Consider the following 14,415-nt stretch of genomic DNA (forward strand, 5'->3'; position numbering starts at 1 on the left):
AGACTCTACTCAACAGACACAAGCAGGCACTGGGTTTTAAACACTGGTGAGGGGTGTGGTCTAGAGGGACAACTCTCCTCTCCTAAGAGGAGCCATACTGAGAACCTGCCTAGTCTAACCCTTCAATTTATGAGGGAAACTGACGCCCAGGCAACTAACTAGTCAATGACTTACCCAGTCACTAATCAAAGTCCCCTAAATAAGGGACCTCAATGAGCTGTATTTTACACCAACGCCCATCCTAAAGATCCCATATTTTGTGCCTCCTAGAGTTTTTTGGCATTAATTTTGAATTTTAAAAATATTTTTTATCTAAAGGACTATGTTTTTTGACCCCTGCCTTAAATTCTGTGCCCGAGGCAATGCAACCCTCACCTCACCTGAGTCTCGGTTCTGGATAGTAACCGTGAACTAGCCAACTGTTGAAGGGGTCGGGTAGGGTGAGAGAAAGTAGGGAGGAATTGCCCTGCTTACTGATACAAAAAAAACAAAGGCTAATCTTGTGCCTCAAAATCTGGGTTCTTAATACACAGGGAGCTTTATCTCTTTTCACTGAAGCTTGTGAAGGGCAGGCCTGGCTAATGAAGTGAAGTTGGGGACCACTCCAATCTTGATGACAGCTAGTCCCTTTGTATTACAAGGTAATTAACACCTGGTGGAGCTTAACTCTTAAGTGCAAGTACTCCACTATAGTCTTTTCCCATTCTGAGACTTGGACTTGGGGGAAAAAAAAAATCTCAAAGTGAGAAACTGCAGATGGAAAACACACGTGGTTAAAAAGCAGGAAGAAAGGTAAGAATTGCAGACAAATTATAAGAGGCACATCTAAGGGATTAACCTGCAGGTGAACCCCTAACAGTTCCACCTAAGCACTTTAAAAACACTACCAGAGGACAATTTATTTTTTAAGGGAAACTTTAAAGCACACATCAAAACTGTGAAAGCGGCTTCACTCCGAAATTTACGTGGTCTGAGACACGGTGCTGGCTGAAACATCACATGGCGCTTGGTTATGTTAAGCTCTCATCTGTTTCTCTTTCTCCTCTCCTTCCCCACCCCACACAGCACTGCAGAGTATGTCTTTCCTTCCAGAGCTAGTCCTTTCATTTATTTTTAAATTCTTGGCCGCCCTGGAGAGCACTGAGTACTCACTCTGCCCGCTCTTCAGAAGAATAGAGGCACAGAGACACAAAGTGACTGATCACACTCACTGTGCCCTGGGCCTCAACCAGGAGTCCTGACAACAGTTTCCAATTTCTTTTGTTCTTAGACATATTTTAACCTGCAATAGCAGTGCTCAGTTGGCTATGACTTTCTACCTACCCATGGCTGTGACCTCCACAGGCCAGTCAGTACTGCTGATTTTCATGAATTCTTAGAACATGCATCTAGCCTTGACGTGATTGTGTATCAAGTTGTCAGCACAAAGAGAGAGAGCAGGAGAGACCTGCAGCCAGGCCGACAGGTGATTCCACCACTGGCCTCATCCTCCAATGGCAGGGGGCTGGGTAAAGTAAAGCAGCACTGAATTCTAGGGACCAGGTGACCCAAACTCCAGCTTCAGCAGAAACCTGGCCTTGACAAATCCGGACTCTGAACACATGCCCACAGCCACAGGCAGAGCAAAACACCTACCCAATCTACCTCACAGGATGAGGCAAATCACTTCTGAAAACTGTTAAGTGCTGTACAAATTCATGCCACTAAAGACAACTTATGGCATGGCTTCATCAGCATCCTGAAGAGATACACAAGTGGAATAAATAAGGCTTATATATGTATTTACAGTGCATCTTGTTCCAAAAATATCAAATGAGGTCATACCATACCACATGACAGAAAACAAAACTTGAAAGATCAGACTGCCAAACAAACCAGGCATAGCCCTTCACAACCAGACTCACGTTAATTTGCTGTTTTGTTACGCACCCTAACCCTCTGGTGGCATCATGACGTGTCAAGAGATGTCTCTACCCCTCCCAGGTAGATATACCTAGAATTTACAATCTACCTGGAGAGAGATGGACAGGCAGAGATCTACAAAAGACTCAAACAAAAACACAAACAAAAAAGAACTATCTTAAGATTTTATTTATTTATTTTGAGAGAGAGAGAGAGAGTATGAGTGTGTGGGGGAGGGGCACAGGGAGAGGGAGAGAGAATCTCAGATAGACTCCCCACTGAGCAAGGAGCCCAATCCCAAGATTCTGATACCATGGCATGAGCCAAAATCAAGTCAGGCGCTTAACCCTGAGCCACCCAGGCGCCCCTCAAAAAAACAAAACAAAACAAAACAAACAAAAAACCCCCCAAAAAACCTGTCTTAATGTTACAGTAAAAAAAATTAAGTACCCATTACCATCCCTAGTGCACTGACTTTTCAGTAACCAGCACATATGGGAGCAGAGAAAGTGAGGGGAAGGCTTATCAGGAAGTGTTGACACAACATAAACATGGACTGTGGGCACCAAACCAAGTAAGGAAACCACAATTATACCATTCTCTATTTGGACGCGCTACCACTTTAAAACTTCCAGACGGAAAAGTCCGTGGTGAGATTTGACACTGAAATCTCTAAAACTCACTCCTTCGACAAACCCGCTGAAAGGTGGGGAGAGGGAGCAGTCACACTACAGACAAATCTTAACATTAAAGCTCTCTCCGTGGAAAGTTTCCCCATTGCTGCGTTTTTTTTTTTTTTTTCAGTAACAAAGATGTTGTCAGAAATGACAATTTTTTGTGTCCCCTGATGATGCCTTGCTAGCATTTGGTTATAAGCCATAAAGCAGGACTAATTTCAGCCTGTCAGGAGTCTCGCTAATGCCCAGTTTCCCCCCAGAGAGAATTCCTGTCAAATCTAATGAGAGCTCCAAAGGCCCTCTCTACAATATAATGAGCACTTAGGCCATGCTGGTGATCAGGCGGCAAAAAGCATCAATTTGAGCCTGGCTACACCCTGGGGGCCAGACGTCACCAGTTTTAATAAGAATTATGATTACTAGCTGCACCAAATGCCTCCTCAGAACTTACTATTAATGTGTGACATTCAGAAGGATGTTTTTCAAATGTAAGGCCACTTTAAACTGAATTACAGCACTGCTTTGCACACCACTCTAGTTAAGGGTCTGTCAGCATTTACAATATAAACTAAATTTCAGGGGTCTTAATACCCTACTATGAAGAACATGGCATCTCTCAGCTCTTCACATTTTTCAAATTACTGAGCCAATTATACACAGCATATTATTAATGCATACCGGCTCATGGATGGACAATATTACCCACAAATGCCCAATAGTGTATAAAAACTCATTAGAAACCTGTTTTCACACCATGGGGCTCCTGACCCTCCTCACCCCTTCTTCCTTTTTCCTACTTGATAAAAAGAGGTCATGTAACCACGTAACCTACAGGAACACAGAATTACACACCTCCTTTACCCCCCCTCCCCAATAAATCCCTATACCAGCATACAGCATCACACAGAGGCAGTGTTTCCTTGTAAAAGAGTTGGTGAAGTTATTAAATCCTTTGAGTTTATGAGTTTAAGAAAAAGTTCACTCTTCTCTTACTCTTCTAGAATTTTTGTTAGCAAAAAAATGTGCCTTTGGGGTAACTTAAAAGAAGAAACAAAGTGGCAGGTTACAACTCCTTTACCCAGTTTATTTGCATAATTCATTCAAATGACCACAGATCTTCTGGCCCAATTACTATCAACAAGTTACAACTGCCTCAATCAGGCACAAGCCATTGAACCACACAAAAAACAAAGGCACAAGCCCAACGTAATCTAGGCTACCAATTTTGCAAATCAGGATAAAATCAGCATTTTTAAAGGCCCAATTATATTATTAATGAAAGGCCTTGAACCTCACTATCCCCTTCCAAACACATATCTGAGAACAGATCTAGTGTACACGACTTAACATTATGAAATCTATGAATTAAAAATCAAAGAGTGTGGAGTTACAAAAGCAGAATTCAACTCTGAAACACACTTGCTTAATGAAAGTCTTTGAATATAGGAAGATCTGAAGGCTGAACTAATCAATTTCTCCACTGTGCCCCAGCCGGTCAGCCATGCTCTTTAATTTAATGAAACAAGGGTTTGAGATGAAATAGCACATATACATCAAGTAAGAATTGTATTGTTGCACTTTGAAATGTGTCCAACTGTGCAACTTCATCTGATGATAATTTTTTAAGAGGCAATCGATTTCTAAAAGACTTATTGTACCAGCGTCTTGATGAAAAAGTGAATGTCAGCATATCTCCAGAATACTTACACCCTGCCATTAATGCTTTCTTTGGCAGACAATGACTACTCAATCGAGGGTCCTTTGGGCTGAGCAATCATTTAGCTTTTCTTCTCTTATGAGGTCCTTAGTGCCTTGTTCCAGCTCAATACTCTTTTTATACACCATTATAGTAGCCATAAGTGTGAATTTTATGGGAACTTGCAAACTCATAGTCATAGCTAGAGCTTTCCAGTCACTAATCTTTTCATGCTTTTAAAACCACTAGGACTGAAGCTACTCCCAACATATGCTGTGGCCATAAAAGAATGCTTTTTCACCTCCAAATCTGCATCAATTGAGAAATTTTCCAAAAAGATGTTTGCTAATAAGCCACTAATCTTGAGTGTCACTTTATGCATCCCTGAAGCATGAAGAAAACCTAGGTTAGTCATACACGATATTTAACCTGCTTAAGGAACTCCTGAATATAAGACCACACCGCTGTCCAAAACAGCAAAAAAACAAGCTATTCTGAATTTCAGAACTCTACGGGATACCCAGGTCTTTCAAGAGGAGAAAGAATCTACCCAGGTGGAAAAGTCAACTCAGAGACTCAGTTTCTATCAGCCTAGAAACAGGTTGGTTCACATTTCCAAAGCACCTCTCACCTAGTCATTTAAAGATTCTGTAACTGTCAAGAAGCAACCCTTCTGCAAAATACTACCACCAACTCACAGGAAGGGAAACCAAGGCAAGAAAACAGCATACAAATCCCCCCACCACTGAGGACAAAGCCAGCTTTATGGAATCATGACTGATTTCTCATTTCAACTAGAAATTTAACTAAAGCTTACCTGTTTATGCATTTCTATGTTTAATCCATATGACATTTCATAATACTGCAAAAAGAAAAAAAAAGCATTTTGTCAACTCATGTTTTGCAATGCTAAGAACACACATTTGCTAACCTTACGTGAAAAGAAGAAAAGTCTAATCTCTGATACCTACCATCACATAGTGCCTCTGCATTTCTGTCTTTTCACTTGCCAGTTTCTCACATTCCAATTTAAGGCTACAAAAACAAAACAGGCAACTTAATGTAAACATTATGTCACTTGTTTTAACATCTGCCTCACATATTTGCACTTCAAGTAAAAACACAGACCAATTTGGAAAAGCCATAAACTATCTAGGTAAACATGCAAAAACTTTGTCCTTGCATTTTATAGGGAAAAGGGGTCAGGTGAACAGGACAGGGTCTCCATTCAGCTACTATTCTTTTTCTTCTTGGTGCATACTTAGTCAGATGCCAAGAATGAAAAATCTGTCAAAACCTCTGATCTACCCAGAAGATTGATTTCTCCTCCTGCTCATCTGTTCACTCCTACTTCCCCGCACCAGTTTGCTCCTTTGGACTCCACTGAAATCTGGCCTTTGCACAATTTTCAGCGTCAGACATAGGCTTGTCCCATCTCTGCCAACTCAAACAGTCTCTAGGTTTGAAAACTGTACTTGTAAAGTTACTTCTACAATTGTTGGTCCCTTTTAAAATCTTCGGTTTTTAAATCCCTGCCAAAATATGTGAAGTAGCTACTGCAATAAAGTGGGTTGAAGTCCTCCCTACTTGGTAAACAGTGTGGGCAGGTATGCCTCAAGTTCCAGAGATGACTATCTTCAAGCAGACAAAAGGTCAATAATCAGAAAAACCTCTGACAAAATAAGAAAACTCACACCCAAGCATCTGTGTGCTTGTTCTCCAGCCTGACAAAAATAAAAACTGTCATTACAGTTATTTCTTAGCTCTAATCAGAGAAGACTTCATAGGAACAAGGGAAGAAACTAATATTTCTGGAAAATTTACAATCACTTTTCATTTACAAACCTTTTGAAGTAGGTCTCATCAGATGAAGAAACTAAGCTGGGATATATGTAATTGAGACTCCATCCCCTGTCCTGCCCAAACCAACCAAAGTGACGCCAAAGCAGGGGAGCCTTCCCTACACCTATCCACCTCCCTCTTCACCACCAATGATGGGCACAGCTAACAGCATCTACAGCCTTCCATAATGGACTTTGCCTCAGACAACACGATCCTCTAGTATGGCAAAGAGCGATTTCAACACCGGCTCTGCCTCCCTAAACCTGCACTCCAGGGCTGGGGCATCGATTGAACCAAGGTTTCAGCTAAGCCTGTTGCAAAATAAATAAACGAAGGGCAAATATTGACGGTTCTCATGCAACTTCTAAATACTAAAAAAAAAAAAAAAAAAAAAAAGGCTCCCCGGAACCGCAGCAAACGGGCAAAAGGGAAACAATGGTAGGAGGAGGAGACTAGAGAAGAGGCGGCCCGGGAAGAACCTGGAAAGGGGGTAACATGAATGACAGGTCTTAACTGCGACTCCACACGCCACCGCCTGGACGCAAGTACTAAGTACAGCCGCCACAGCCCCCAGGCTGCGCGAGGAGGGGCCGGGGCTGCCCCTGGGCTACCACTTGCCCTGCGCGGCCGGACACGCACCTGTGATACTGGGCCTGCAGGAACTGGAATTCCTCTTTAATCCGGTCCAGGGACTCCGGGATAGTGAACTTGAAGGGCTGGCCTGCAGCCTGGTGCGGCGTCTGGGGGCGACCGGCGAGGAGAACCGAGGGACAGGGATGCGGGTAGACAGAAAAAACAGTTAAGTCAGAGAACGGAAAAGCGGGTGGGACGTAAGCAAAAATTAAGTTAGAAGTGGCGGAAAACGGAACCCTAAACTCGAGTCTGCGCTGCACTTTATCCGGGGGAGAAAGCGGACCGTCGCCGGATCCGGAGTCTCCAAAGATTCCGAGCCTCCTCCGTGCTCCAGGGCGGGTCGCAGTACGTGCGCCCGGGTCACCGGCTGGAGGGACAGGGGCTCCCCGGCAGCCGGGAAAGACCCGGCCAAATTGTCGTCGTAGCCACCACCCCCTCCCCACGGGGGCGATAACGACCCCGGGAATCAGAGAAAAACAACTCCCTAACATTCCCCGTTCCCAGAGTCGCCGGGGCCACCTTCAGGCGCGCCGGAACGGGGGCCGCATTGACATGTAAATAGGCGAGACAAGAAACAAAGGGGGGGCGCCCTACCCGTCTCGGCGGGGGGGTGATTGGGGGGGAGCTGTCGCTACGGGAAAGAAACCTCAGCCTCTCACGGCGCCCCCGCCCGCCCTGTCTAGACGTCAACTCGGAGGGGGCCCAGAGTAAAGGGGAAAAATTGAGTTTCAGTTCACTCCCCACCACAGGAGGGGACGGTACGGGACCTCCCCAGCCTTGCACCCCTAGAGGCTGGGGGGGTCCTCCAGAATGTAGCAGACACCCGTCTCCCTACAGCACCGGAAGAGCGCCTATCCCCACCCCACCCCCAACCCACTGCTCAGCCCCTCCACCCAGCACCCTGCCGCGCCTCACCGGGTGTCGGCTCTGCGGGAACATCGCTCTGGCGGCGGCCGTAGCTCTGTTTCCGGGCAACTCAATTCTCCGCTCAATTTCCAACTTTAATCCCGCCGAGGAAAATTAAGCCGAGAAGGCAGGCAGAAACCGGGAGCGCGGGGAGCGCGCTGGCCACGCACGCAGGCGCGCTCGGCGGGGCGCACCGGCCACTCGGCTGCTCCTGCTCCCGCCGGTGCGGGTTCCCTCGCTCAGGGCCACATCGCGGGGCACCCGGGGCCCGGCTGCACCAAGAACCTGCGCGGTGACGCCGGCGCCCAAGAAGAGCGCGCGGGGGCTGTGATCCAAACCGCGGGCCTCCGCTGCCCAGGCGGAGAGGTGGGGGCGCGGTGACTCCGGCTGCGCTCCCCTCGGCGATCCCCGTACGCGACACCCGTCCCGAGCAAACAAATCCAGACGGACTGTTTTCCTTCGTTCTTCTCCCGGTCCGCCTCCTCTCCGGGTTTTCCCCGCGGCACCGGCCGCGGGCGAGGTGCAGGTGGCCCGGCGCCCCCGGCTAACCCCACACAAACAAACCTGGCGACGTTCGGGACCGACCGTTGCGGGTCAGGGCAGCGCCTTCAGCCGGGCGCTCGTGGGTTCCCGGGAGGCGGTGAGGAGCGAGGTCCGGGCCGCGGAGGTTCCGCGCCTGGCGCTCGGCTGCCTCAGCCCGGGCGGAGGAGCGCGGGATGACGACGAGGCGGGGAAAGTGCGGAGGGCGCGCCGGGAGGCGGCTCGGCACGCCCCGTGCGACCGACACTTGGTGTTCTCCGCGGTTGCACAAACCCTCCTGGCCCGGCGGGGCTACACCGCGGAGAGCAGTCCCGCAGCCGCCTGCTGCTCCTCGATCCCGGGGTGCATCCGGGCGCCGCGCCCCGCGCGCACTCGCCCCTCACGGCAGCTCTGGACTCTTCCTCCAAGCCCCTTCCTGGGCCCTCTTTCTTTCCTTCCCTTCGTCTGCCTCTCTGCAAAGGGCGCTCCAGCCCGCTACAAAGTTCTCTCACGACCCGGGGGGCGACATCCACGAGATGGTGGGGGGAAAAAAAGCAGGAGTGCGCTCCGCCGCTCGGCCTCCCTACCCGGCGGGCAAACTCCGCAGACCGGTCCGGAGTAGTCGCGTTGGTGTTTAGGTCGCCGCGGGCCGGCGGAGGTCCGGGCTGGCGGCACGGGTCCCGCCCGGCCGTAAGAGGGTGGGGGTGGCGCAGTCGGCTGCTTCGGGGACGCGGGGCACAGGGTACTCGCCGCTGCTGCTGCTCCTGCAGCCGCCGCTCCCGCCGCCGCCGCCCGCGCCTCTCGCGCCGGTTACATTAACACGCGGTTTCACACTCCGGAGCTAACCAGCGCCGGCCCCGCCCAGCCCGGCGCGGGCGGGGGGCGGGAGCGCAGAGCCGGCGGGGGACGTGGGTCCGGGCGGTAGCGGGGGGGAAGCGGGGAAGCGTGCGCCAGCCAATCGCGTGCGCCATGCCCAACGTGGGGTGCTGACGCAACACCTCCCCGAAGCCAATGGCAGCGCAACACTGGACGGGCCGTCCTCCCCCTCCTCTCCCACCCGACTCGCTTCCATCTCCGCCGTCTCCCCGGTCTCCCCTCCCACCACCCCCACCCCTCCTCCGCCAGCCGCGTCCTCCCGGGCTCGGTGAAGAACTGTTCCTGGAGGAGCCGCGGGACGCCGAAAGCAGCCAATAGGAAGAAGCGAGACGCGGAGATTGGCACTGTGGATGGGAAGGTCGGTGGGAAGGAGAGCGGCGGGGCCGGGCTGTCAATCAAAGTAACGTGGGGCCGGCGAGGGTGCGCGCGGGAGCGCGCGAGCGGGAGGGACCGGCGAGCGTGCAGCCGCGGAAGCTGGGGGCTCGAATTTGCAAAAATCCTGCCACTTGTTCACTTTTCCCTTTAATGGAAATCCTCAGATCTCAGTGAAAGTAACTCAGAGGAGACTAACCGCGTAGTTTCTTATGGGGGGGCGGGGGGTTGGTAGTTCGAGCCAAATGCGTCTTTCGGTGCTTGCCCCTTGTTTGATGCTCCTCTTTTGAAAGTGAGGTCACATTCAAAAATTTCTATGAGGATTGTTTTTCCTTGAGCTGCCTTTTCGTGAGAAGGATTGGACTGTGCACTTCGTGCAAAATGCGGCAGCGCATTGGTTGGCGTACGTACACCGGCCGTCTAAGACTAGGCTTTTAATGCTCATGCCCTCCCTTTGCACCCAAGGTGGTAAGGATTGGCTTTTATTGGAGCATTTCAAACGACTTTGCAAAAGGTCGGCCTGCCTTCGTTTGGCGGGAAGGATACTCTAAGGTGCCCCCAGGGTAAGGCACGCACGTCCCAGTTGCAGATGCGAGGCTTTTGCCCGCGCTCGAAATCTCTGGTCCGTCCTTGTCTTCGACTTCGCTGTCGAAGGGGTCGGGGGTAGGGAGCCGCTGAGAGTTTTAGGGGCCTCTCAGCAACATGACCACGAGTCTGTTTCCCATTACTAAAAACAAAGGGAAAAAATGGGATAAACCAGCTTGGAGACCTGGAACCTGTCTTGCCCGCCCTTACCCCATACTTAGGGTGGTACCCCAGGGCTGAGCTGCGTGAGGAGCTAAATGGGAAGCGTTGGGTACATGACGTGGCTAAAATTCTTGTGAGTGGAACTTGACCTGAAAGGTATTTTGAGATTTTAAATAAATGGGGCATACTGTGTAAATCTCCATTTTTTGTCTCTTTCTTCAAATACACCACATAGCAGAAAACCTTCAGTGTTGCCGCATTTATACTTTTGTTTAAAGAACAGTTAGGTTGAGCTATTTCCATACGATTGGTGAGTGAATAATGCTGTTGTAGCCCAATGGTGGTGAGTTCTTCCGTAAGAAAGACACATCTTTGACAAACACTCATCCTACGTTGGAAGATACTTAACAAGTTTTGGGTATTAATAACCTTCACGTTCTCATTATTTTACTTTCAAGGGACTTATGGAAAGGCATTTATTTAAAGAGAAATACATTTTATTCGAAGATTTGCTTTCTCAGATCTTTTTCTTGAAATATTAAAAGAATCATTTTAGATAATACATTTCACTGTTGGGGTTGTTTTTAAATATGCATGATATTGATTTGTCTATAATTGCATCAATCCCAAATATCAATTATAAATGAAAAAATAAGGGAGCCATTTTAGCCAGCCTGTACAAGGCCACAGTAAATTCTTAAACAAGTTCGGCATGTGGTTTTGCAGTGTTCTCATTAAGTGGGGTTGGGGAGGGGGTTATAGTATTCCTTTTGCTAACATGAAGAATGAAAAGGAAGCAAGCACTGTCCCTCTTTCCTAAGTTAAATTGAGTGATGACTGGAGCCGGCTTTTTCCACATAGAGGACTTTTTGAAATAGTGTGATTCATGGGCAGCTAAGTTTTTTGTCCTTTGGCAACCTGCGTTCCTTGAACCTGTGTTCCTTGAAATCTTCATCTAGTGACTGGGCCCTGTGTCAGTCTGTGGTCAGTTCATCCCATAATCAGCTCCAGGACTGTGTAGAAGGAATTTGGATGCCACAAATAAGCCTGTGCATGCTGTGTCAGCTGGGGCAACTGACACTTCTCCCTGGCTTACCCAAGCTTTAGTTTGATTTACTGGCACACACTGGTAATTGGGTTTAAACAGAGAAATTAAAACGGTATATTTTGAGAAAGGAGCCTTCTAAATTTCTTATAATGTAGTATCTGGAGAAAAGAAAGCATAATGATTTTAAAATTGGAAGACCTTTAATTGTGTGCATAAAGATGGTTGGTTTTCGAGTGCATCCCATCTTCTTTGACAGAGGGAGAAGGCTGGGCCCCTTTTCAAGGTCATATTTTCTCTGTGATTGTCATGCTGTAATAATTATACTACAAAACTCTCATCAAACTGCATTACAAATGATGGTGTTTAAACAATCAAGTAGCTTTAATCTTATGTCTTAAATAAATAATATATGTGCAGATTGTCTACAGCCTATTTAAAAAAATAATCCTACTCATGAAATCTATCATTTTAGTCTTCTATTTAAAGCCTGTTAACCATAATCTTTTTTACCTTTAACATATTCATATGTTGATGATGTTTTTCCATGAAATGATATTAAGTACTCCACTTCCATAGAAAATTATCTCTGAAAAAAAAAATCCCCTTTTTATCCTCTGCAAAGAAACAAGAAGATTGCCAGATTGTTTATCTTTGATGCATATATGGGTATATTTCCATTCATTTGTTGCTGACTAGCAAATTTTCAACTCAACCAATGGCCTAAGTCACTACAAAAACTAGATGTTATATATCATATAGGTTCTAGACAATAGAAAAAGCTATGGATGCTGGTCATGGAAATTATGCATCTTTTAAATCTATTACTTTTTTATTTGAAATAAGTATGTCAATTTCTGAAGATCACTTGTTATTTTCTCTTCCTTTTAGCTGTGAGTTATTGCTTATACGTTTTCTCGTTTGACTTTTTTTTTAACTGAGAGTTTTATTAAACCCATGAATGTAGAGTCCAGAAGAATTTTCCCAGCATTGCTTTATAACCTTTTCCCTCAGCCCTTTACCAAAGGAAAGAGCAGGATGGGCGTGGGGCATGGAGGAGAGAAAGCAAAGAAAGAAAAAAAAATATCAGTAGCAGATCCATGCAGCAGTAAAACCTCAAATAAAATCACATCCAAAGAATCTCTTGTGGTTTCACACAATATGGTAAAATTAGAGATTGCAGGAAACCAGCTAAATTAAACTGGGAGCATTTGAAGAGATACGAGTAGAGTTTATGAAAATGACACATTGACTGACCAGTATGGTTTTTTATCAACAATTTCTTTGTTAAGATGCAGATCAAAGGAACCTGCATATGTTTTCATTTTGTTCTAACTAGAAAATTACATCCAGATGTTTAATAGGCATTTGGTTGGTTTTTCAGCATTGATTAGATATGTTGGTTCTGTTTGCTTACAAGTGTAGCCGGATCATTAGCTAATGCAAAGAAATGTTTGCTGTGAGTTGCTAATTAGGGCTTTTGGAAACCCTCCATGCTCAAGAACAATTTGTACAGTGGCCAGATGAACTTGAGGGACTTGAGGAAGTTGTTTTCCCTTCTCTGTTAGGGTGGGGAGAAGCAGAAAGCCCCATTCCCTAATCTCCCTTTGCCTACGGGGATTGGGATGCTATCCCTGAGGATTAGAGTGCAAATAAATTAGGAAGAGACCACACAGGCACTCCCAAACACAGAGATAAATGTGCCTTTTCTGGAACAACCACCATGTTGGGGGGGGCGGTATGTGCGGGAAGCTAACATCTAAAATGCTGAACAGTAACATGTGGAAGATGCTCGGTGCTAATGTTATCAAATACACAGCCTTTTTAAGTATACTTTAGAGACAGATGGGAAAGCCCTTTATGATAAACGAGTGTACTTGAATTCATTACTGTAGTACTTATAATTAAAAATGTCTCCTTTGCAAATTCAGTACTTCTGCAGGGTACAAGAGACCAAGCTTGGGAAGGGGAAGGCTGGGGCTAGTGAAAGGGACAGAGGGAGTGGAATTTTGGATCCGAGGAGGAGCCTGGGAGGAAATGCAGTGTTTACTTTCACAGCCACTCATTTGTTTACCTTGTTAAAGCCCCAAAACTTGTAGGAGATTAGCCATTCACATGGTATTCAAATAAAGTGTTTGAGAATTTGAGGCACCAGGCGGATACACTTCTTAGCTGGCCAATCACGTTTTTTAAAAACACTTGGCCTAGAGAAGAACACCACCTCGGTGGAGGCTGCACTTTTGTTTATTTAAGTCTGTATTTCTAGAGAGGTACCAGTCCAAAATAGCCTGTGTCCATAAGCTATCAGAGAAGTGCAGCCACAAATGCCACTGAACATTTTCTCCCACATACTAATGCCCCCTTCTAGGCCTGTTTACATCTTAAGCGCATGGATGGCACACTCCTATGTGTTCATGTAGATTCATGATTAGTTTTCCTTGAAATGGTTCAAGCAGAGGGCCTTTCTGTCAGAGCTCTCCAAGTCCTTGGGGAGCTGCCCTTGAAATGCAAAGACAGTATTTTGGGGCAAGATCAGACATTTCCTGGAGCTCAGAGCATAACGTACCAGTGTGTCCCAGTGAAGTTAGCAAGCCCCTGCCTTTTTAAAACCCATTCTAAAGTCTGATAAAAGTTGAGATAATAACATTTTTTTTGTTGTTGTTATTCTTTCAGTTTAGCATTTAGCTCAACAGAAGCCAGAGTCATTTGGTAGGCAAAAGGAAGTTAAAGGAAGCACCTTTGCTGGTCCTTCCTACATGTTCACATAAAACAAGAGCTGACCTTGACCCCCGAATGCTGTCTGGGATGGCCCACGTTGCTGCAGACCCTGGACTTGCTAGATCAACATTAAAACAGGACACCTCTCCTTTGACCTTAAAAGCTTTTGTTTTGGCAATATCATTTAAGTACCTTTTCTTCTTGAAACTAGCAATTGCTTTGAAGAGTTGAAGCTGGAGTTCAGCTTAGCTGTGATCTCTGGGTGTTCCTCACGGTTGAAGGCCGGTCTCTGGGAATAGATAAGGAGCTAGAACGCTAGGCAGCATTCCAGATGTCTTTGTAGTCTCTATTCTAGGCCTAGATGAACAAGTCAAATGATACAAATACAGAACGTTGGGACATTTCACAAGACAGCTGGCCTGTGCTCTTTAAAAAGTCAATGTTAGGGCTACCTGGCTGGCTCAGTCATTAGAGAATGCAAC

The 14,415-nt window shown here is 46.7% G+C and overlaps 1 protein-coding gene and 1 long non-coding RNA gene across 4 annotated transcripts in view; one reads left to right on the forward strand and one right to left on the reverse strand.

The window, feature by feature from the left end:
• Positions 1-8,967, reverse strand: part of LOC114201431 (transducin-like enhancer protein 1) — a 94,704-nt gene extending 85,737 nt beyond the window's left edge. For all 3 annotated transcript variants that reach the window (XM_028094103.2, XM_028094102.2, XM_028094101.2), the window contains exons 1-4: positions 7,666-8,967; positions 6,757-6,857; positions 5,247-5,310; positions 5,093-5,137 (exon numbers count right to left, since the gene is read on the reverse strand). In XM_028094103.2, the coding sequence (XP_027949904.1) occupies positions 5,093-5,137; positions 5,247-5,310; positions 6,757-6,857; positions 7,666-7,689 (234 nt within the window). In that variant the 5' untranslated portion in view covers positions 7,690-8,967. The remainder of the gene's footprint in view (positions 1-5,092; positions 5,138-5,246; positions 5,311-6,756; positions 6,858-7,665) is intronic.
• A 320-nt stretch (positions 8,968-9,287) lies between these two features.
• Positions 9,288-14,415, forward strand: part of LOC114201435 (uncharacterized) — a 170,806-nt gene continuing 165,678 nt past the window's right edge. The window contains exon 1 of the long non-coding RNA XR_003607640.2: positions 9,288-9,409. This is a non-coding gene — a long non-coding RNA (uncharacterized LOC114201435). The remainder of the gene's footprint in view (positions 9,410-14,415) is intronic.

The sequence above is a fragment of the Eumetopias jubatus genome, unplaced genomic scaffold (genome assembly GCF_037043125.1).
Source record: "Eumetopias jubatus isolate StellerSeaLion01/CBP00866 unplaced genomic scaffold, mEumJub1_p1.0 scaffold_15, whole genome shotgun sequence".
Taxonomy (NCBI): Eukaryota; Metazoa; Chordata; class Mammalia; order Carnivora; family Otariidae; genus Eumetopias; species Eumetopias jubatus.